The sequence below is a fragment of the Dermacentor andersoni genome, chromosome 3 (assembly GCF_023375885.2).
Source record: "Dermacentor andersoni chromosome 3, qqDerAnde1_hic_scaffold, whole genome shotgun sequence".
Classification (NCBI taxonomy): Eukaryota; Metazoa; Arthropoda; class Arachnida; order Ixodida; family Ixodidae; genus Dermacentor; species Dermacentor andersoni.
The window spans coordinates 58,275,967-58,300,629 of record NC_092816.1 but is presented as its reverse complement, the minus strand read 5'-3'; the positions used below and the strand labels follow the sequence as shown (position 1 = coordinate 58,300,629).

Genomic DNA, 24,663 nt, shown 5'->3' with positions numbered 1-24,663 from the left:
TTCGACATAGTTTCAAGCAAAGACAACTTTTCTTCCCAAGAAAAATGGTTCCGAAGATTGCACATGTGTTACAATAGGACACGAAACTGAAACCGCGTTCGCAGCCCAGCTTCATCACCGTTGCCATTACAAGATGGCGGCAGTAACAGAACATGTTTTCGCGTCGCTTTCATTAAAGAAGCTCGTTGAAAAGAGGTTAGTTTGCGTTATAAGCTAGCGGCAACAAAGCTGCGTCCGTCACATGTTTTCGGCTTATCGGAATCTTGCGTCGCATGAAAAACTGGCGAAGTGCTTATTAGTCTATAGGTGTGGGACCCCATCACGTTCGTGACGGTCGCGGTGTCGTTAAAGAAAAATTCGCAATATCGAACACAGTGGACAGCATTGAGGACATGTCGCGCGTACGTGGTCCACATGTAGAGATAAAGTGCATCCGGGAGTGGCGGTTACGGACATTAAAAGCCAATTGGCTGCAACAACATTTTGGACCTTGTTTAAAGCCTAGTTTAATAGACTGTAGAAGGAATTGTTGTTGGGCTAGTTTGTGTTTGCTTACCGACATAATGCAGCGCGAAGACACAATTCCAAAGAAGAGACACAGAACACAGACTTGCGTTGTTTTGTACAACGCTGAGCTCACTTTTTTTTCGATCTACCACGTGATCTTGCCAGCCCTGATAATCGACCTCGGTAGCGGTAGGTGCGCCTGTGTGAAGGGAACAGTATATATGCTCTTCTCGCTGTCTTTCAAATAACGTTGTTAGTAGTGCCTGTGACGTTTTCTGTGTCTCTCCTATGTAATTGTGTATTCGCGCTACATTATGCCGGTTAGTTTAATAGTGTAGTAATAAAAGAGCCTCGGTGCGAAATTTGACGTTTGAAACACGAGCGACAGCGTGACGAAAAGCTCGCTGAAATAGCCGTTTTTTATGCTATAACTGAAAAAAAAAAAACGACCTGCATTGCCACTCGCCAGAAGTGACGCATAAAAGAAATTCGCAGTTCCGCCCGAAATGCGAAGCACCGATTGCGATAGCAAATTAGTAGATAACTGTTCGAAGTAAGGATAGTACCTTTATCGGCCCTATGAACTTGTAAACATTCGCTCACTAACTGAATTAACAATCATAGAACGTATCAGCGTGACTCAACGAGGACGAAGAAAGAAACAGCTACACAGAGTCAGCGCTGTCTTTGTGTGTCTGCTTCTTTCTATACGTCCTTACACATTCGTCCTTATACGTCCTTACACATTCTACCATGGATTCAAACCAACTGGCCCGCCAACGTATTTTAACTAAATTAACTAGCACGGTGTCACGTGCGCACAGGTAAACATGAACACATCTCGCTCGATGAGCGCGGGAACTCGCTTTCAAAATTCTTGAGTGAGGAATCGCGGCAGCAGCAAGCGAATTTACCATCGCACATCTCTCGCTTCAACGCGAACGAAACGTCGAAAGCACAGCGCATACGAAGCTACCGGCACTACGCGCACTCTGCAAACATCGCAGATCGCGTTGAAGATGAGGCCCGTGCGGGCGCGCACTTTGGCCACGTCGCAGATCGCTTTCAAGACACACGAGCGCCGGCAACGAATCCCTATACGGCGCCGTTGTCAGATTGAAAGAGGACTTGGCACCTGGAGGTGCCGCGTCCCAGAGCATACATGTACTTATCAACCCAACATCATTGGGTACATTGACCCCGGCGCTCCCCCTTTACCCGGGTTGACTGGGGGGGGGGGGGGCTTTTGTTCGGGTCGACGGTCCTTCCCGGACAAGGGGGCTGCTGTGGCGCAGCGCAACTGTGTTACTGCATTCAACACACAACCAGCTATGTAGGTCTTACAGGACATGAGCCTGACAGACCCTCGGACTGCCTTGACACAAAAGAGGTCAAGGCATACAACCACGGAGAACACCCAAAGCCATCCGTGGAGCAGCGCGACCACATGAGGATGCGCCACGACCGCTTCCGGCTCAGGGTTCCACTGAACCAAACAAAACCCCGCGGCGTCCGCGATTCGCGTGGTCAACGCCGTAGTAGACGTCGCGATTGTCTCCACTCTATATAGGAAGCGGCGGGCGAGCTTTAGGGCGAGCAGGACACCGAGGCACCCTAGCAGCCGCAGGAGAAGAACGCCCCTCCTCGCTCGTCTTACCTCCCTGCCCCTTACCTCGCGCGCGACAGGAGAGGGCACGCAACCGGGCCGCGTTCCTCGCTCGCTCGCGTGAGAGTGTGGAATTGTGAAGAGGAAGAGGGCGCTATTACTCGCGCGCGCGAGATTAAACCGCGTTCGCCTTTTCGTTCGCCGGCTCACCCTCACACTCTTTCCCTCATACGGAGCATCGCGGGGACGCCGACAGAGACGGCAGAAGTGCGCTTGGAGTGTCCATATAACTGCTATCGCAAAAAAGGAACACGCGGCTCCTCAGCTTGACCTCCGAAATTAGGCCAGTCCAGATTACACGCACGTATACGCTTGCCATTGAAAGCCCCTTCAAAAGTGGCGCAATCCGGATCTATATGTCGTCGATCAAAAGTCTGCCTGAAGGCGTGTACCATCCTGGTACCATTCACAAAAGGGAGCGGGGCACCGGCCGGAAATATTTCGGGGAGGGCCGCAGCCCTGCCACCTCCCCCCCCCCCCCTCTGGCTACGCCACTGTTCCTTCCAAATAGCTGAATTGTGCGCTTTTCTTTTGTAAATATCTCTTCCCTCTCGAATGCTCAACGGATAGTGTGTGTGCGTGCGTCAGTGGTATCTGGTACCACAAGCATGAAGTCTTTCTTTCCTCCATGAACACCAGATCGCCACAACATGTTTTGGCGACGTGACGGAAAGCCTAATGTCTGAATCCACACTGCACTTCGAACACGCTTTGAACTGGTTTCATTAAAAGATGATGTAATTGCTATTGCGATAGCAATTATATGAAAAATTCAAGCGCATTTCTGCCATTGTCGTGATGTTCCGTGTAAAGTACAAGGTCGATAGCATTGTCGCCGCGGGCACTATGCTGTATCTCGCGCACGCAACGGAGAAAAGTGGGGACGAAACGCGCCGCCTTCCGTCGCGCCCAAGGCTGCGGAGGGAGGGTGGGCGTTCTACTCAGGGCGGCCGAGCGCGCCCGGCCAAGCCGCTGTATCTTGAAAGCCGCATGTGACGGATACAGCGGCGACACGAAGGACAATTCGCTCGCTGCAGCTGCCGCGTTTCCTCAATGCAGCGTTTTGACAGTGTGTTTTCACGGTTATCGAGTGAGAAGTGTTCATGTTTGCTTGTGCGCGCGTGACACCATGCTCGTTAATTTAGTTAGTATGCCTATGTTTACAAGTTTATACGGCCGATAAAGCTACTATCCTTCGTACAGCTGTCTGCTAATTTGCTATCGCAATCGATGCTTCGCCTTACGGGCGACAACTGCAGCTTTTTTGTTGAGGTTTTGAGAATTGAGGCTCCATAGCGCGAGTGCTGGGCCGTCATCTATCCAATAACTAAAACATTACTGAGATTCCATGCACGGGGGGAATTAATTTTAACTGAAGCATTTAGCTGGTCTGGCTATCTATCATCTTTAGGTGGAGGGGGGGTGGGTTCTTAAAAGTTAAAAGATGGAGCAACGTACTTATGTAAACCAATTGTGCGTGTATTTAAATTGAGCCTGTGTGCGATGACAAAACCAAGATGAATACGATAATGTGACAGCGACGCCCTGACAACAGTTGTTTCTACGCCGGTGAAGAACAGTTGCAACCTACTCCATTACGACCACGGCCGATCCCGAAGATGGTAACAATGTAGTGCAGCATCTTCGTTGCGCTATCTGCTACGACGAAAGCGCTGGGGAATGTGGGTCGATCTCAAAGGCAGTGCCGTCTGCACACTCCCGCTTGTGACACACGAAAAACATGGAAGCTGGTGTGCACGCACGTGCTCGTGCCAAGCGACGCACAGGTTAGTCGTCTCAAAGAGCTAGCTGGCGATCACGTTAGGGAAGCACGTCTGCGATCGAGGTACAATAGTTGAGCACTGGGCTGCTGTGCTTGTAATCAGAGGATCGATCCCTCCATCGCGCACTTCGAAATTCTTTATTGCAATAGCAAGTGCACGGACACTCCAGGCGCATTCCTGCCGTCGCCGTGAGGTTCCGTATGAGTGACAGCGTCTGAGGATGGGCTGGTGAACGCGGTTCAACCTCGCGCGCACGAGCGAGGAACGCGGCCCGGATGCGTGCCCTCTCCTGTGGCGCACTAGGCAGGGTGAGGCGAGGGAGGAGGGGCGTTCTTCTCCGGCGGCTGCTACGATGCCTCGCCCGCCGCTCCGTACAGAGTTGAGACAACCACGGCGTTTACTACGGCGTTGGCCACGCAAATCGCGGACGCCGTAGTAGACGCTTTGGCGGACGCCATAGGGACGCGGTGCCGGCGCTCGTGTGACTTGAAAGCGATGTGCGACGTGGCTAATGTGCGCGCCCGCGCGGGCCGTTTTCAAAGCGATCTGCAATGTTTGCAGAGTACGCGTAGTGCCGGTAGCTTCGTATGCGCTGTGCTTTCGACGCTTTGCTCGCGCTGAAGCGAGACATGCATAGAGGTCAATTCGCTTGCTGCTTCCGCGATTCCTCACTTCAGAATTTTCACCGCGAGTTTCCGCGCTCATCGAGCGAGATGTGTTCATGTTTACCTGTGTGCGCGTGACACTGTGCTGGTTAATTTAATTAAAACACGTTGGCAGGCTAATTGGTTTTAATCCACGATGATGATGACAAAATGTATTTATTAAAGGATGGCGCGAAGGCCTATAATGGGGAATAGGAAGAGGAGGGGGGAGGCGTATTCAGAGCCGTCCTAGAAGCTGCGCGTCCTTGGCGAAAGCCAAGAGCGAGTCCAGAATGGCCCTGTCAGAATCCATCGAGCCAGTTGCCGGTCTAATCCACTCCTCGTAGGACGACACTCGCACCGCCCTAAGGTGGTGGTCCCGCTGTTGAGCGTGTCGCTGGCACTCCCAAAACAGATGGGCTGCGGATGGCCGCGTAGCCATGTCGCAGTCAGGGCACCTGTGTGGCGTCTGGAGCGCTTCTTGGTCCGCGGAGGCTGTGGGATGGCCGGGTTCCTGCGATGGAAGGGAGTTGGGAGACGGAGATGGAGGGCGTCTTTCCCGGCGTGGCCGGTACTGTCGCCACCGTTCCAGCACATCCGGTGTGAGGACGAAGCCGGTACGGAGCCTATGCAGCAGCACCTGCCCCGACCTGGGAAGACCCGCTGGAAGTGGGTCTGGGTCTGAGGGCTCACTCGCCCGGAGTTCCCTCTTGCGTCGGTTGGCTGCTGCTCTCAGAGCTCTGTCTGGGTCATACGGGGCTCCATTTGTCGTGTTGCTTGTGCTGGTTGTGAGGGCTTCTGAAGGATCCCGGGAGACGACGCGGTTGGAAAGAAGGGCGCGCGCCGCCTCGTGGGCTCTCTTATTTCCCTCGATGCCCTGGTGACCAGGGATCCAATGAAGTGTTGCAGTGACCCCGTGGGCTTCCGCACGCCTGAAGGCCTGCTTGACGAGTAGTACTTCCGATGATATGTGGCGCGACTTGCAGGCATGCAGCGCATACTGAGAGTCTGTGTATATATCGATGTGTTTTGCTTGCGTGGTGCTTGAAACTCTATCTAATGCCCAGACTATTGCGCGGAATTCAAGTTCCGTTGGGTCGTCAGCATCAGCACTTGTAAAGGTAGAATGTGTCTCACAAGAACCCACCGATAGAAGGTGTAAGCGCAAATGACCAAGGTCGTAGAAAGAAGCAGACACAAAAGGACACTGCTTTGTTTCTATGTCCTCGCTGAGTCACGCTTACATATTTTACCATTGTTTATTTAGTAAGCGAATGTTTACAAGTTCATACGGCCGATAAAACTACTATCCTTACTTCACACAGCTATATACTAATTTGCTATCACAATCTGTGCTTCGCCTTTCGGGCGGAGCAGCGAATTTTTTTATTGAAGAGGCCCGAAATCGGGCGAGATGCAAAGTGCCTGGGATAAGCCAATGAATGCTTCGCATTAAAAGATTTGTGTCACGGCTGCCATGAGCGCCGACAAAGGGGGGGGGGGGGTCATGGCAACTAGTGTCGCTCTACAATTTTCTCATTGACATTTTTCACCTAATTATATTTGAGAAGTTTATCAATTAAGACTAATTAGCTAATTATGCGGAATGAAACAAAATAGTTTGAGTATCTCCGAGCGACGACAAACAAAACTCCCTTTACTTTGTCCAGCTATGTGGCATTTGCATATTTTTAAACGCTGGCTAAAGTTAGCTAGGACATCCCCCCCCACCCCTGTGGGAAGATTAAAACTTTACACCTATGACTGCTGCCTTAAGGCAACCAAGTAATAGTACATTCAACCGATTCTTGCCATTTTCTGACTGCGATTGTAACAATGCAAAGCCAGACGTGATCTGCACCAGACCAAGTCTGCCCAAGATGAACATTCAGCCACTCGAAAGAACCACAGAGCTTCCTGCAGAAAAGAAGTTGCTGCAGCTTCGCGAGACAGGAACTCAGATCTCATTCGCACTTACCGCACAAAAGGGAGAGTGCGTCAGCGCTACAAGCTGGAGCAGGTTGCTCTTAATGAACCAAGTGAATGTGTTCCCAGCACTTGATTTCAACAAGCTTGAGAGCAACCAGTCAAAGGCACTGCCAGTCAGTAGTTTTAAATTCTCACACAAGATTCAACACGAGTTTGCAACACCGAGAAGTACTGCAGGTGAGGTAAAGTGCAATACCAATGTTCTAGGTATTATTCAACAGCCATATTCACCAATGTGAAAGTTTGATGTGGTTATTAGAATTGACCATAGAGGAATTGCACAAGAATATGTGAAACCACCAAATAAATTTTTTCTTGAATGAAGGTCAAAACATACACGTGAGCAAAAAGAAAGCCTTTATACAAATGTCACACAAGTGCACATCCTCTACAACAAACACCTTGCACGTAAACATGTCTTTGATCTCCTCACTGTACACAACACAATATGTAGTAGGGATGCACAGTTTTATAGCGCTTACAGTGCCCGCTCCCCCTTAATCACAGTGCAATAACTCTGCAGAGCTGAACACGCTATCGGCGCAGTGCAATCGCAGAGCAGCAGATCCTTGCACATTGTTCTCCAAGCAAATATTTTGTTTTAAATCAGTTTAAACAATACCACGGCACGCAAAAGCAGCCTGGCACTGCAGTCAGAATGCTGAACATGTTTTTCAATTGTAACAAGTCCCCGTCTGCATGCACCAATTTTGTGACCATGCCAAGCTTGGCTACACAGTTCTTATGGTGGCTGGGGGCTTCTACGTCAGCTGTGGCTCGTGCGATATGCTCGCACTGCAACCAAGCGCTGGGACAAGTGGCAGGCATCAAAGAAAGCTTGAAAACAAACTATCACACACTAGTTAGTGCAGTTTGTAAGTAGAATTTCCTACTACGAAGCCTTTCTTTCTTCATCTAAGAAAAAAGAAATATGGGGGGGGGGGGGAGTGAGAGCAATTCTGAAATACCATGCTAGCAAGAAAAATAATATAGGTAAGGAGACAGGGTGAACTATGCTCTGCAGGTATGCTCACAAGAAATGCAAACAAATAACACACACGCTGCCCTCTCTTCACACACCACCATAAAGAATAAACTGTTAGAAGTATGTACACTTACCTATGAATATGTACACATACACATATTTTACGCAATGCAAGGGCAGGCAGCTTGAAACAAGATTCATTTTTGTATATATGTACATATACATGTAAACATACATATGTGTATATAATATATGTGTATATATATATATATATATCTTCTGTGTATTATGTTGTACAATTTGTAGGTACCCCAATCCCCATGTAAATTCGACTACATGCAAGATTTAAACCAAGCTCGATTTTTCGTAAGGAACAGATGCACAAAAAAGAACAGAAAAGAGAGAAACATGTCCCTCATTAGTGTGGTGACAATAGGTGACAAATGGTGACAAAGACAATAAGGGATGTCAGCGAAATCCACATGTCTGCGGCACTTGTCAATATACACAGCAAAGTCAACATCAAACTTGGGTGTGCGCTGACAATTCGTGGCTACAAATGTCCTTTCATTAGGCAGTTTCAGCTGCATTATATTATAGTCTAAATGAATCGTTTGGGCCAGATGGCTAACCTTTAAAAATACAGAAGACCAAAACTTGTTTAAATACACCGGAGTTTTCAATGAACAGTTTGAACTGCTGCAAGCAGACTGTGTTCCTTGATCAACCCTTGTTTTTTTTTTGCTTGCAGTTTGTATTCTCTTCATATTGACACCATTTCGAATGTGTAAACAGCTGGTTAATCTGCACACTGGTTTGGAAATACTGCAATCGATTCATCATCGACCTTTTAATTCTGTGAAAAGGCTTTCAACACATACCTAGAGAGGCGACCCAAATCTGTGTAATGACAAACATCAAGCAACACGTTGGCAAGCCTTCACAGAGAGGTGGCACCCCAAACCACTAAAGGAACCAGCAAATTCACATGAGGTCTCCGTTTTCACCAGGTGCCAAGCCCACAAACATTGCTCAGTTGCACCAGCTGCACAAGGTGGACGCTAATTTTGTCTGGCCTACACACAAAATTCCTGGCATCAAGTGCTTTGTGCTTAAACTTCATACACTGTTTACACCTTGCCGTAGGGGTAAATTTAATTACAACAAAGCACGATGCAATTAAAGGTGTTTAGTTCACACAAAGCAGTGTGCCATTGGATGTGTACTCTTGTTCCCAACTTTCGTGCCTCAGCAGTGTACAGATCTTGTTTTCTTTCAACAATCGCAATTGCAAAATAACTTGCAGCACAAACTGCAGGTGCCATATGTGCCGTTCAATAGCATTAACTGCGCGCATGTTGAGATGCACTGAGGCTTAGGAAAATTTGTATGACATTAGCTGCACAGCGTGAAAAAAACGTGGACACGAGGTGACAGGACAGAACGACAATGTCTTGTCAGTGCTCGTCCTGTCCTTTTTTTTACCTCGTATCCACATGTTTTTCACACTTTGCAGCTATAAAATGTGCATGAGCCACTCACTTCAAAAATAATGGCGTTAAACGGCTAAATATGCTAGACATTTAGACATTTAATGCCATTAGCCGTTTTCTCTGTGGCAGTACTTCAACTCTCTATACCCTTGAAACTGTACGTGACTTGGGGTTCAATTTTGCCCTGCAATCGTCACCAATCCTGCATGCATTTTCTTTTATCACTGCAAAACCTGCACAGTGCTTATGGAACGAAACATGTCAATTTAAAGCAAAATAATGCGCAGGCTTCCGTTTCCACGGTCCACAGTTCACATTACAGCATCATAATGCTGGCTCACACACTCAGATGAAAGTCTGCATCACGTTTAGTGACCAGATTTGTAGCGACACAACATCGTACTCTCGCGAGTAATTGCCTATACAAAGTGTTCTACTCAGAGTTTCCCTGCCACATTTCGTTTAGTTTCCAGCCAAGATCATCACACCCGTCTCGGCATGCCAAACATTCCTGACAGAAAATTAGAGGATGCAATGCTTTACACAAAGTGCATGCACACAATATTGATGTCAAGTATTGTTCCGCGGCAAAAGTAAGCTGCGAAGGTTTTCTAAATTTTTTTCACAGTGCAAGCACCAATACTGAAGGCCACACTGCTGGCATGCACACGATTAGAGCAGCACAATCAAGAGACAAGAGACAAAAGGACAGCAAAGCGGCAATTCTGCAACGATGTCTTCTAATTGATTCCATGCCACGTTCATCATGCACTGTTCACGGCCGGCTAATCCCAATTATAATGCGGACAGAGTGTCGCTCAGACCACTGACAAAGCGTGAAAAGCGTGAAAGATAACAGCATCGGAAATAGGCATCGCTACAAAATCATACCCCAACGCAGCCCTACCTTCCTTCTGTATTTTCCACAACTTGTCTTTCATTTCTCGCTTTCTATGTGTTGCTCTAATTTAAGACAAATCCTCGACAAATAACTTAAATATGATGCTGCTGGCACGCAGTGTGATGCAACACTTCCGTCTTCACAGCCCTCAAGTAAATGAAACGGGAAGGAAAAAAAAGCAATACACAAACCAAATGAAATGCTCCAACCAAGAACAACACCGAGAGGCATTACAGAAACAGACTACACCACTACATGAGAAGACAAAAAATAAAGAAAAAATATGGGAGGTAGCAAAAGAAACAAGGCCCTTATAGCATGCATTCAGAGAGTGATACTGTTTGGCAGTCTGACAGACTATTGCAATGAAGCAAGCCAGACCAACACCCAACACATAAACACACAATACTAAAGGCCAGGACGCAATCAATTTTTGCTGCAAAGCTCGTGATTCTTTTATACATTCACTGATGTCGACACAGCCACCACACTCGCCTGTTTGCCGCGGTGGCCTGGAGAAGGGTAGAAAAACAAATACAATAACTGTGCATTTGCTCATTCAAAAATGCCTTGTGCTAGGAGGCGAAAAAGGAAAAAAAAAATTGTTATGCATGCGAGAAGCACTTTCGTCAAGCCAGGGCACACTTCTCTTCTGAAAGCTACATGCGCCAAGCCACCACCCACCGACCCACACCAGCCCTGCTACAGGACAACAGCGGTGTGTAGCAGCACAGTCTGGCAGCGTCGGTGGATGGCAACCATTGATTGCAAGCACAGCAGGCTGCTTGGAAGACATTCAGCATCCGTCGGTGCCACTGGGTAGCTGTGGCAAAACTGAGGGCTGCCTCACACATCAAACGTTCGCCATTCTTCAAAAATTCCTTTATCAATAGCAGTAACGATTTTCTCCAATATCTTTACACCGTTAAGCCTCTCACCAGTAGTGTCAAGAAGGTTTGACTGCCAATGTGGCATGCAGAAGCATCTTAATACAGCGACGGCACCGAGTAACTTGCACCTGCTCTCGTTACCGAGTCACAATGCTGGCCATGCTGCACCAGTGAACTCGCTTAATACCTCAAGCTACTCGGGGACACGATGATATCTGTGATGCACGCATGTCACGAAAAAAAAAGAAAAAAATTAATGATAGCAAAAGACGTAAAAGAAGGGGGACCGCGTCATTCTCTCTTTTTTTTTCTCTTCATTTTCTGGGTTCCCACGTTGTGAACATAAGGTCCATAAGCAGCAGCAAGCGTGAAGCGCACCCAATGTCAGCAAGCTGGTGATAGGAGGAGGCGAGGGTCACACGCTGGAGGATCTAACGGCAGCGTCCAAAGCCAGGGCTACCTCCGTGGCTGTTGGAAGCCGTTGGATCCCTGGTCGGGGCCTCGTGGTTGACGGATGGGAACCTGCTGCTGGTCGGTCACTACGTGGTTCAAGACACTTACGCCGGATGACCTGCATCGGGTAAACATACACAGCAGTAAAGTTAGCTACCAGCCAATACTTGTACTTGTAGCAGTGACATCGTGGTACAGCAAATAGGAACACACTGTTTCTTGTTTTATAGAAAGCTGATAAAAGATTGTAGTCTCATCATAAAAGTTGTGGGCACTAAAGTTAAAGCAAGAAAGACAATACCAAAATAAGATTACAAGGGCAAAATGATAAAATACAGGAACACAAACAGTACCTCAAGACTGTGTGAAATCAACCTTCTGTTAATATTCCACGTATTCACTTACAGGAACATGCCCAGCTCAACACAATTGCAGAGCTAATTTTGCAACGAGAAAAAGCACGTGAAATAAAAAAGCAACTTATTCCGGCTGTCGCTGCGTTGCATGCTCATTTTCACCGCGGCTCTCGGATTGACAATCAGCCTTATCCAATGCCTCCCTGGGAATTCACCAGCATCACAACTAATAAGCCAACGAAGTTACGACGCAGTGCTACAACAGGTATTATTGACGAACACAATATCGTCGATGCATCATGCGTTAACACCTGCAAAGTCTATATGGATGCTGCCATTCTCCCAGACGGTGGAAGGACATCATTGCTGAGGACATCATTGCAGCGGCCACCAGTGCTATTTATCTACAAAAGCCAGCGCTCTAGTAATGGAACTTCAAGCCATCCACGACGCTGTGCAAGATGCGACATCTAAGCTGCCTACCATCAAGCAACTAGATATCTTCACTGATTCTTTAGCGGCTATTCAGGAACTCAAGAAGGTTGATAAGGCGATGGAAATCTGCGAGACAATACACACTATTAATAGTAAGACAGCTACTTGCATCAAGGTACACTGGATTCAAGGCCATTCAGCGAACCTTCACAACATTGCTGCTGACCAGCAGGCACACTGCCCTCCTAATCCTGATCTTCCGCCTATTCCCCTCCCACCTCAACCCCTTAACTCGCTCCGAGCCCGTAAAAAACTTTCTCCAGCAGGACACACGCGCTCTTATCCCACCGTGTGTCTGCTCCCTCCCCCTTCACCTTCCTAGGGCGGAGGAAGTTGTGCTTAGGAGGCTTCGGGCCGGGGTGGCCCTTACACCGGCTGTTATCTCAAGGTGGAACTGGTCGCATTTACCACTGGGTGCTACGAGTCCATACTGCTCCGTTCCTGTGATGGAAGCAGATGCATACCACCTAATATGGACATGTACTGGTTTAAAATTGGAACGCTCGCGTCTCCTACTGCAAGCCGGCCTCCGCTACAGTGTGACAACCAGCTATGACCGCTGGATACATGACAACAGATTCCACAAAACACTGCTTCAATTCATACACAACACAGGCCTCACAGCACACATATAATACACATATACGCATCAAGAATTATGCCTTAAGGGCAAGTCTTTATTGCAAAAAAAAAAAAGAGAAATCACTGTCCGTGGAAAAAAAAAAAGGAAGAAGCAACAGAACTGTTCCAGCAAGAACGAGGCTTAAAGAATTGGAATGGCAGTGTTACATTATGATCCACACAGGCGACACAAATTGGAATGGGAGGACTGATTGTATGGCTAAAGGATTATAGTATCAAAGTTTCAAGCATTACCACAGTCATATGGATGTGTTTGGCATTTTGCATGGCTTCATTGCACACAAATGTTTGCGTTACAACCCGAGATGCAGGGTCACGTGAACTAAAGTAACGCACACTAAGGCACTTTTAAAGGGCCCCTCATCAGGTGTGGCCATTTTGAGCTGACAAGCGCAGTGCATGCAATGCACACCGACGATTGTGTCTGCTAAGTATTACATTCCTATGCACTGCGGAAAGAGCTTAAATTTTAAACGAAACACTGTTTGCCCTTCTTTTCAGGGGTGACGCACTTCCAGCCAAAGAGTCAACGTATATCATGCAAGTGCGCCTACTTACATGGCAGTGTTGCGAGGTCTTCTCATAGTGATTGAGAATTACTCAAGGCAACAGCAGTTATTTGTTTGAACTGTTGCTTACATAGATTAATTAAAGTTTAGAGAAATAATAAAGAATACAAACCAAATGTCTGCATGTCCTTGTCTTACTTCATACCATAGCAAGAGAGATTCATTTTCATTTTGTCTGCTTGTCCCCACGTTCTGCAGTCGCACACACAGAGAACGGTCACGCTGTGATCTGCTGGTGGCTCCCTCAGTATTTATGTAGCAGTGACTTACCTATAACGCTAGTCGTATGTTCTCGTGCACAGCGCGAAAAATCGTGCGCTGCGCAAAACGAGACAAACGCAACAGCTCGCATGTGAGACCGTCAGTGGAAGTGCACCGTGCAGCAAAAAATGCGAGGAAAAAAAAAAAAAAAGGAAGAAGGCAGCCTGCTGTGATGTAAGTGTCACGCGATCCTCCTGTTCCATTACGGGAGAACACAGGGAAGGAATTTAGCTTACACAGGCTAGGCGGGGCAAGTGGAGAGAGTGTATGTTCGCAGTAAGTGCTTGCCTCCTGAAATGATGGGTTTGCAGCAATGAAACATTTGTACCACGGCTATTAGTGAACCGATATGAAAAATTCTTGTGGTAAAACGCTCTCTAAAGGGCACATAACAACTTCCAACATTTAACCAGAATTTGCTATGTGGCCTGGTGAGGGGCCTTTTAACACTACGTGTCACACAGAGACAGCACAAGCAGCACTCTGCTGCAGTAAAACATACCGATCATAACAAGGCCTTTACTCCCTCGTTGTACATAGAGTTCACAAAAAAGAAAAACAGATTGAAAGTACGAGGTAGAAAACAAGCATTTGCCTCCCGTTTCTTCTGTAGCACTTTTAAGCACGAAACAATTGACTATGATAAGGGTTCAACAGCTCAGTCATATCACCCGGCTAAGACTTTTTAAAGTACTGTCTATAGAGAATTTAGTTTCACTACATTTTTACTGCACCTTTGCGTACGGCTGCAGAATGGAGTCAGAATTTTCAATTCTTCAGCAAGTTTTGTCAAATTTACACCGTGGACTCCATGCAACAGCTCTCACTAGGAATGTGCAAGATATAAGAACATGAACTTTTTCATGTCTAGCGTACCTGGAAAGCACCTATCCAGCCACATGAAATGTAGTTATTTTTGTCAGCACTTTCACTTTTGATGCAACTAGCCTGGTGCGCACAATTGCGCACCCGGCACCTCGAGGTGCCATACATGTGCTCAAAACACGATGCACACGTGTTTCTGGTCCAATGAATCCTGCAGGAATCAATGTTTTGCAGGACATGGCCGACATCAAGAAAAACGACAAACTCAGTTCGAGAAATGCAAGTGTCAGCAATGCTACTGCCGTAATTCCTCGACTTTGTGCTGCGGGTAAATATGGCTCTTCCAGAAATTTCGCAAATGTGCATGTGTCTCCATTAGATCGAGGTTATGTCTCTGTGCTCAATTTTAAGAGCCTGCTGCCAATGCACACAACTTGCCTTGGGTGGCACAAAAACCGTCTTCAAATAATCTGAGGCCACATTTCCCACCATTGTGATTGTGCACCAAGATCATGTGAAAAACCGAGTGCTACTTGCAACACTGAGTTTTTGGCAGTTCATGACAAAAAGTCTGTTTCGGTGCTAAACACTTCGGCGGGAAACTTTTACAGCAAAGCTGCCAGCCTCTAGTTGGTCAGTATTTTTTGTGGCGTGTTCACCCAAAACAGGGCAGCTGGAAAAGGGGTTTGTGTTTGAGTTTCTGCGCAACAGAATTATGTTTTCTTGCACATTTGAACTACAATTCGATGCTATCATGTCTGCAGGTTGTATGCAAGTCGTACCTTTGCGACAAATTTCTCTTGTTGTTCAAGCTGAAATATAATATTCTAGGCAGCATAGCTGAAGGTGGACGTCTGAAGGACGGGCAGACTCTTGCGGTCATTTTTCGAACAGGCTACAACGTGAGTGTACTACTTGCTCATGCGCAAGTTCTCTTTGACTCGACGACCTTTGATGTTTTTGGTGGGAGCAAAAGCAGACGAACGCTTGGAAACAAGCAAGGAACTGTGAGCTTTATGCATTCCCATGCACCATGCTCACTTTCGACGACCTCGCCGTATATGGCATGCGACATGTAACACGCGACTTGATTATGTCACCATGCTCAAACTGTACATCAGATACATTGCATGGTTTCCCCCAAACCTTTCTCCACACAGGAAATGGCTCTTTGCCAATCCCACAGTAACAATGTGGACATGACAGGGGCAATTAGGTGCCCTTTGTAGGAGCTTTCCTGTACCTGCTGGCGGAAACAGACATGAAACACATCGGCATGTTGTCGTGAACTTCCATACCATGACATAAAATATGGCACCAGGAGTAAGGTTTATCTCGGGAGACAAAAGAGAAGTGAGCCTAAAAACCAAAGTGTGCGCGCAATATCAACACTCAGTGACCCACACGTCGCAGGTAATTGTGTCTCCGTGAGTGCGGAACTAGGACTGGATGCAAAATGCCTCGAATGCCAGCCACGTGCATGAGGACAATGACAAGGCACACAGTGAGAAAATAAAATCAGCTACCAGCCCAAGAAGCAGTGCAAACACCGGCAACCAGCCTACACATGCCAGCAGAGCAACACTGCTCACTTGCAAAGAAAGCAGCACTGCGGTCGAGCAAAGCTCGACCACAGCCCCTTCACAGCTCTCAGGATCAAGAGTCAAGCCCGACTTTAGAGGAGGAGTTGCAAAACTGAAAAAGTATCTATAAATGTTGGTTTACGGGACTATCCTGCAAAAGGCTTAGAAGCAGGACACCGGAATGGACAAGCACGATCATTCGAATGCGCCACTTTTCACACAAACGATTATGTGTTGGTGTTCAACATGGGGGCAAACATCTTTGCTCGCCACCTGGTCGTGGTGAGTCAGCCTTTCTAAATTTATTGCACAACCATTAAAAAAAAAATTAAATATGGGGTTTTACGTGCCAAAACCACTTTCTGATTATGAGGCACGCCGTCGTGGAGGACTCCGGCAATTTTGGCCACCTGGGGTTCTTTAACGTGCTGCACACCCATCAGCGTGTTCTAGCGGTAATAATTACACTGACTAGATTTGTGTAGGAAAGGTGCAATAACTGCCTTTGTGATTGTTTGCACTATTGTGTTGTTATTCCTTTGTCCCGAGAGTACGTTGAGACCCCACAGGCCATGGCCACTTGTTTTGTAAACACAAATGCAAAGACAACGGTGCTAAAGGCTTCACACAGATCCTTATAACTACCAGCCACTGTACCCCAGCAATGTAACAAATAATCCATGCAGGAGGAGGCCGAGTTCCATTTCCTTCAATACCACATTATCAATACGAATTGTGTCGATACTTGACATCAAGGTTTTTGCAAATAAATGCAACCAGTTTATATGGCACTAAGCTCAAGACTTAGTGGCACAAGAAAACTGGAAAAGTTGTCAGTGTGAACTATGAATGACACAACAGGTATGAATGCTCCTAACAAACAAACAAAAAAAAAAAAGACCTAGCAAGTGTAACAGAGAAAAGGAAAGTGGCTGCACAAGATAAACATGTGAACAAAATGGCACAGACCTAAAGAAAAAACAGCAATGTCATTCCTTAAAGAGACATTAAAGGCAAATAAATACTAACTCGCCTTGGACTGTTTAAATATTATTCCAGAAACGTCACAACGCTCGTTTCATGCCAAGAAAAGATTTAGTTTATGCGAAAACTGTATCTGAAGGGGCCGAATACCTCTATCGCAATCCAAGTCTCCCGCCACCCAACCAGGAAGTGCTGATGTTGCATATGCCATTACTGCCTTTTGCGGCCGTTGGTGAGTAAAACGGTGCCCAAGAGACAGTGTACGGGGTTTCCTGGCCATGGAGAAACCGAGCCACGACAGAGTGGTGGAATTGCTGCTGCAGCTGCTGTTGGTCAAGTGGCGTGAACGGTTCGGGCATCCCGCGACATCACATGGAAGTGGAATGCTCTCCTACTTGCAGTTTGTGCGAGTTTTGCAAGCCAGGAAAACCAGTGCAGCACTAAGTTATAATGAAACTACCAAAACACAAAGGCGAAGTTGGCGCAGAGTTCAGCGAAAACGAAATCTGCCGTCGTTGTCAAGGGTAATGGATATCTTTTCTTTTTTTCTTCTAAAAATGAAGTAGAACTGGACAAATACAATTTTTTTTCATCCTATAATTCAACACAAATATGTTATTATAAGGAGTGGTTGAGCACTAGTGACAGAATTTAAATGAGAAGTGCCTTCGTCTTTGGGCAAGTACTCAAATATTCCGGGGGGTCTCTAATCGTGCCCTGCATTTTCCTCAACTTCACGATTACGAAAGCTGCGTTCACGATAATAGTGTTATGGGAGGATACAGTCTGTCTGTACTTCCAACATCCCCGTAACAATATTGACGCCTTAGAGTTCCTCGAGCATTGGTCTATCATTAGCTTGACTTAATATTTGCCTTTAGTGTCCCTTTCCTCACAGCTAGTCACTGTGATTAACTGGCAAATTTTTCTATGAAGCCAGTAACATTTGCAGACTAAGTACCCATCACTGCTAATTAGTGCCTTTAGTACTCTGCATGAACAGAAATTGCTTTCAGAGCAACAGGGCATTTAGATGAACAATACAAGCAGTTCTACAAAAAAACTGCAGATCCCACACACTCGAAAGAGTTTTCCCGCGCATGACGTGAGAGAGATCGGACGCAGGTTCTGTAGGTTGATGGGCTTGACGGGTTTCGGGATCATCGTTACGTACACATGCTTCCAGGAAGCCGGTATACTGCCGGTCTCCCAGCTTTCATTGATATACTTTAGTAAACTCTCCATCGCCCCGTCGTCCAGGTTACGGAGGGTCTTGTTAATTTTATCCCTGCCGAGCATCATGTTTCTTGTGAGGTTTCTTAAGGCTGCCACACTCTCCGACTTGGTGAAAGGTTGGTCTAAATCCAGATTGGGTTCCCCTTCGTACTCCGGGTGAATGACTGGCTGCGACACTCTGTATTCTGGGCCTCACTTTCCAGAAGGACGGTGCCGGTCTCGCCGCCATCAAAAAACTGCAAGCGACAATTACCCAAGTCGCGCACTTGGTGTGAAGAGTGACAAACAAAAAGCACAGCCTGAAAGAGCAGGACACAATCAGATTAATACAAGCCCTGATAATCAGCAGAGTCACTTACGGCACCCCGTACCTGGGTCTCAAGAACAGCGAGAGAGACAAATTGAACACCCTAATACGAAAGACCTACAAGCTGGCACTGGGGCTTCCACCGACGACGTCAACGGAGAAGCTACTCAGCCTGGGCATCCACAATACTTGGAAGGAACTAGTAGAGGCCCAAAAGACAAGCCAGATAGAGCGACTCAAGCTCACCAGCACGGGTAGGGACACGCTAATAAGACTGGGCTACCCAGTCGAATACGAGTCCACAAAACAGCGGGTTCCTCTACCCCTGAGAGAGAAGATCACGGTGGCCAGCATCCTGAGAAACATGCACCCTGAATACCACAGAGAAAGGAGGCGAGCGAGAGTGAAAGTTCTACGTAAGGCCTACGAAGGACCAAAACAAGGAGAAGTCCGATACACCGACGCGGCAAAGTACAAGAACAGAGCGGCCCACGCTATCAGCGTGATCAACGGCCAAGGACAAGAGGTAGCAGCGGCCTCGGTAAGCACTCCAGACATCAACTGCACGGAAGAAACGGCGATAGCCCTGGCGGCCACTACGGGCCAGTGAGAGGAAGATCAAATCACAATCATCACCGTCTCACAAACAGCATGTAGAAATTACCAAAAGGGCCGCATTTCCAAACAAGCCCTGAGCATCCTCGAAAAACGAGACAATTTTCCAGAACTGTACATTGTCTGGGCCCCGGGACACGAGTTCCTGGCGGGTAATGTAGCGGCAAATGCCGCTGCCCGAGATCACATTCTCCGGGCTATCCCACCAAGTTCACGAGCACCGGTAGACCAACAAGATAGCGTCCCGAAAAGATACGCCGATATCCTGAGCCACTACAGACTGGGTAGGAGGAACTATCCACCCCCGCATCCCAAGCTGACAAGAGAAGAGGCGGTGATCTTCCGAAAACTACAGACCGGCACATTCCCGCATGGCACCCTGCTACACGCCATGTATCCTACGAGCTATACTCACAAATGCGTCTTCTGCTCTACGCCCAATACCCCTACCACATGGTATGGGTAGGGGTATGCGGGGGTGGATAGGGGTGGAACAAAACCCATCGACACCGCCCATCACCGGACCAACCGTCGAGCAGTGGGAGGCCCAGCTGACAAGCTCAAGCCCTGAAGACCAGCATCGCCTGGTGAGCAGGGCCAAGCTATCGGCTCAGGCCCACGGCATCCTGGACTAGGGACGCCGCCCGCCTCGGACGATTTTACCGTCGGCTCATTTCTACTAATAAAGTTTATTCCTCCTCCTCCCACACACTGTGGGAATTGACATTATGCAAAGCCTTTTGCAGGTACCTGGCTTTCTAGCCTTCTTTGGGGTGCTGCAAAGTGATACCAGGTGGACTAATGTGTTGGTATAAATTGAGTAGTTGTGTGTGTGGATTGTGAGCGTACATGCCTGTGACAACAGCAGCATGCCAATGAGCACGCTGAAGATGATCGTATGGTGGCAAGGGCATGATTTCTATGCCAGCCATTCAACAAGAGCTTACACGGCAATTGTTGCTTTTTTGCATAGGCAGTGGATGACTGTAAATGAGAGAAACATAGACTGTGAAGTCCTCTGCGCCTACGTGTTATGCAGTTGTACAGCTATGTCATGAGGAGTAAGTATGACGACGATGACATGAGCACTCCAGCGAAGAAATGTTAAAGCATGATTAACTTAGGCAGTCACAAAGTCAGTACAACGTCACACACTTCCTAAGTAGTGTGCTAAAAGGTAAGTTCCGAGGAATGTGGGCCAGTCCTAGAGATAGTGTAGTCTAACACAGTACCTCGGACCACAAGCTGTCGCAAGTAAAGAAATCGAAGTGGCATGGGACGCACATTCCAAGCACTTAAAAGAGCTGGCTTGCTTTGGAACAAGCATGTGTGTGATCATGACCTAATGGTTAAAGCAACTGGCTGCTGTGCTTGACGGCAGAGGTTCGCTTCCACCATTGGTCACACATTATTTCCTTTTTGCTAAAGTGAGGTGAGACAGGAATCTACCAACCTACCTAACTACCACAAATTGCCAAGAATGAGGCAAAGATTGCTTTGCATTAACAGCTCCACTATCCCAGTTTTCCATCTATGTTCAACTGAAACAATTATTTGAACAACAGGGCCTGTACAGTGCAATGCTTGTAATGTGCTCAAAAACAGATGCAGATGTCTTAATGGGCAACGAAGCGCCATCAAAATTTTCAATATTGTTTCCTGCATGTGGACTGGTAATTGCACTGTCATTGAACAGAAGGCACTATTGTACCACCTGTAAAGTTGGCACCGCTTTCCGACTGTCATCAGAAACAATGCACTGCCACTGAATGGTTAGCAGTTGAGAAAGAAACTGTAGAAACATTCACTTACACTTGTTGTGGGGCCAGTTAATTATGACATACACACCACAACTATTCTGTAATTTAGGCACACTGGTAGAGTTAATGGCTGAACAAATTCTAGAAGACATTCTGTTGAACAGCCAACCAAGACTTATCAATCAGTCAAAGAACAGAAACGGGAACTGGTGAATTAGGGTCAACTTAAGGTTGCCTAGGGGCGTGATATAAGTCTGACGATCAGGAAGCGACTGGAAAATTTATTTGGACAGCGCTCTCCTGTTTACCATATATTGCAGATTTGGCCCTTCATGTTAAAATGCCAGCAATAGAATGCAATGCACAAATGCAATGTTTGATGAGCACAGCACGATTTATGCACCACAAAAATGTATTCAGGTGCAGAATGCACCTCATGCAAGGATGACATGCATGCTTTAGTTTCGTTCTAGTGAAAAGCCATATGAAACAATAACACCTGTGCATATGACTAATATCATTAACTGAGAACAAGCAGCTCCAAAAAAAACAAAACAAAGAAAAGCAATATTATTTTCTTGTGACCCCATATTTGCCTTGCAGACAATTATTTACAACCAGTTGCTGCGTTACCTTCAACAAACCTGGTATTTGCTAACCTAACTGATGGGTTTAATTTTTACTGATTGGTGAAGAGCATGAGCAGGCCTGCTGATACCAGGAAGTGCAACAATAATTAGCATCCTGAAGCCACACAAAAAGGGCCCCAAGGTTGCCTTCTGTATGCAACATGTACCAAGACGTCAATGAAGTTGCTTCTGAGGAACTCTATGCAACATTTACCAGGACTTCAATGAAGTTGCCTCTGAGGGACCCATAGGAATGTGTCCACGTCAGCTGGGAATCAAACATTCAACCTCGTGAATAGCAATGTAATGCTACAACCATTGAAAAGCAGGGACTGATTCACGCACCAAGAACATGTCTTCAGGTACGGAACACTAGGTGGTGCAGGGATGACATACATGCATGTGGCAGGAACCACCAAGTCAAACATGATCCAGTAGGAATGACTTCCCTGCCAGGAGGCGAATCAGAAGAGTAGTACTAACTGATGAAAGACTGTCAAGCATGAGCTGATACCAAGCAATGTGTTCCGCTAAAGTGGAGTCATGTCATATGACTAAGAAGTTTTAGAAATGGCCAAGTGAAATTCTGCGCAGGCTGTCTGCACTGATTAAGAGAATGAAGGCCTTTGGGTTGTCACGTGCCTTGTGTCTGCCAATTCAAAGACCATCCATTGTCATGCATGGCGATTTCCAGCATGTCATCTGTGAGCTTGCAATGAGCACTTGGACAGTGTTTCATGTTGCTGTGAGCAGCTATAACAGCGCACTTTTCCAACTCCGACAAGCACACGAACTAACCACACATGCTGAATTTATCTGGACCATTTTACATGCCGTAGAGCACGGCCATACGGTGTACCCAAAGAGTCGCGTTTATCGCACGAATATGTCTGTGCGCTCAACAACCCTTGCTACAGTTAGTAAAGGAAATTCCGACGGCCTGCATTGCAAAGCTGCCAGTGACAAACAGCCACGAACAGCAGTCACACGGATGAGCTTGCTCGGATCGGCGAAGCAACGGCACAGACTCCACAACGTCAAAGCACTCAACGCATTCCTCACTTTTCTTTCTGGCCGTCATCTTCGCTGCGAGCTGAACCCAGTATCCGCAGCCTCGCCTCGGCGTACTCGGCTTCGCGCTGTTGTAGGCTCTTGACAGGCTGCCGGTTGGGCGACTTCTCAGAACCGGTGCCGTTGACGCTCCCACCGGACCGGATCGCGTCTGGGGGCCGTTTCAGAATCTTCACGGCCGGCGTGTACTGCGTCCGAACACTGTCTTCCAGCAGAACACGCGGCATCACTGCCACTTCGCCGACACCAGCCCCGCCGACGCCGCTCGCTGGAGGATTCGCGTTGTTACTGAAGCGAGAGAAGAAAAAAAAAAAAAAAGATGTGCAATGAAATGAGATCGTCACGCGACGCTGCTAGGTAGGGCTGTCTGCCGAACCGAGCATACACTGACGGAGCATCGGAAGGCGTTTCAAGGAGGCCAAACTGATCGTGCTCGCGGACATAAAGAGAACGCTGCGAGTTCGAAGCAGTGCGACTATCTCACCGACGATTGTGGATTCAGACGAAACAAAATCGCAGCTGAGATAGCCTTATCGCGATGAAAAAAGAAAAAGAGCCGTCCAAATACATTAGTAAAATACACTACACTGCCTAAACTGCCCTGCGGGCCAGGCTCCACGGAAGAGAATTTGGTAGGCTGGTTGATTGTCAGCACCAAATAAACTCTGTACACGTAAACTAGGCGCGTTTGCAAGCTGTTGCTTTCAAAAATAAAATCTCGGGCAATCGATTAATACAAAAGGGTGCAAGAACGTTAGCTGGAACGAGTGCTAGCGCGATGGGAAGAAACGTCAAGTAAACTGACCTGTTTGCGGAGTTTGTTTTCACCTTTAACCTTTCCAACTTCTTCTCCAGCACCTGATTGGACATGACAGCGCACGTTAGTGATCCGAAAACACACACAAGGCACAAACGCGGGCACCAAACGCGCAGGCAGATCCAAAAGGAAATTTGTTTCTCTCCTGCGAGGAGAAAAAAAAAGGGGTCCGAGCTCAAATGAATCAAAACAGGGAAAGCTCGGCTCAGTGGAGAAGCGTAAGCCTAACGTTAGGCCTATTGCCTTCATGCACGAAAAGCTCGTTCGCTTCGAAGGCACGCAGAACGACGTGCGCTGCACTTGCTATTAACGTTAACGGGGCCGCGTACGCTAGGCACACAGCGACCAGCGAGGGGACTTACGCCATTTTCCACCATATCCTCCCAGTCGTCGCAAATATCCTCCGAAATGTCGTCTGCCATAACCGCGAACAAATAAAAATAAAGCGACCGACGCGACGTCTGTGGCCCTTTTGCGGCAACCCCCGCACAAGTAGTTTCGTTCGCGTTGGGGTCGGTCGTCGGTAAAAATAGCAGCAGCCAGTCGCTTGCACCAGTTTGGCTAGCAGATCAATCCAGCTAGCCGTTGTGGGCAACAGGAAAACGGCCCGCTAATTCCATGTGGCTTCACTTTGGTTGCCATATTTGGATCGGCGGGGCGCCAGGGATTGCCTAATAATAAAACAGGGCTACAAAGATACACTTTCGCTTCGTTAACCCGCACTACCCACTACACATGGCCGAAGCGCGCACGGGATCACCTCGGAAAATGTCCGAGAAGTTTGCAGAATGAACTTTTCGTTAGCTGTACGACCTGCGACATTAGTTCAAACGGTTCTGTACCCCATGGTGGGAAAAAAAAAAAAAAAAACCGGCCACTAAAACGAGGGATGCAACAGAAGGGATGGAGGCATCGGCACTTTTTCCAACCACTCTGTCCGGTTGTCTCCAATGCTGCAGCGCTTTTCACCATACTTCCACATACTGATCCTGCAATAACTTCTTACTCTGCACAGCTGTACACTAGATTTTACAAACCCTGCTGCAGCCATTCCTCTGGGATGGTCCTCCATTCCTCCGATAAGGTGTACAGAAAAGCAGCTGCTGCTGCGGGATGTTGAAGCTGCACTGGGGGCAACCACTATGCTAATACACTTACCAGAGCAGGTAGTAGCAAGATTTGGCAAAGCAGACATTTCTGG

At 47.4% G+C, this 24,663-nt stretch overlaps 1 protein-coding gene across 1 annotated transcript; it reads right to left on the bottom strand.

Moving 5' to 3' along the window:
* Window positions 1–6,930: 6,930 nt before the first annotated feature.
* On the bottom strand, window positions 6,931–24,663 carry LOC126547376 (SUZ RNA-binding domain-containing-like). The gene is made up of 4 exons (XM_050195356.3): window positions 23,825–24,663; window positions 23,451–23,503; window positions 22,637–22,933; window positions 6,931–11,430 (listed from the first exon to the last, which is right to left on the bottom strand). Exons 1-4 carry the CDS (start codon window positions 23,882–23,884, stop codon window positions 11,316–11,318), a joined length of 525 nt encoding a protein of 174 aa, XP_050051313.1. The 5' UTR covers window positions 23,885–24,663; the 3' UTR covers window positions 6,931–11,315.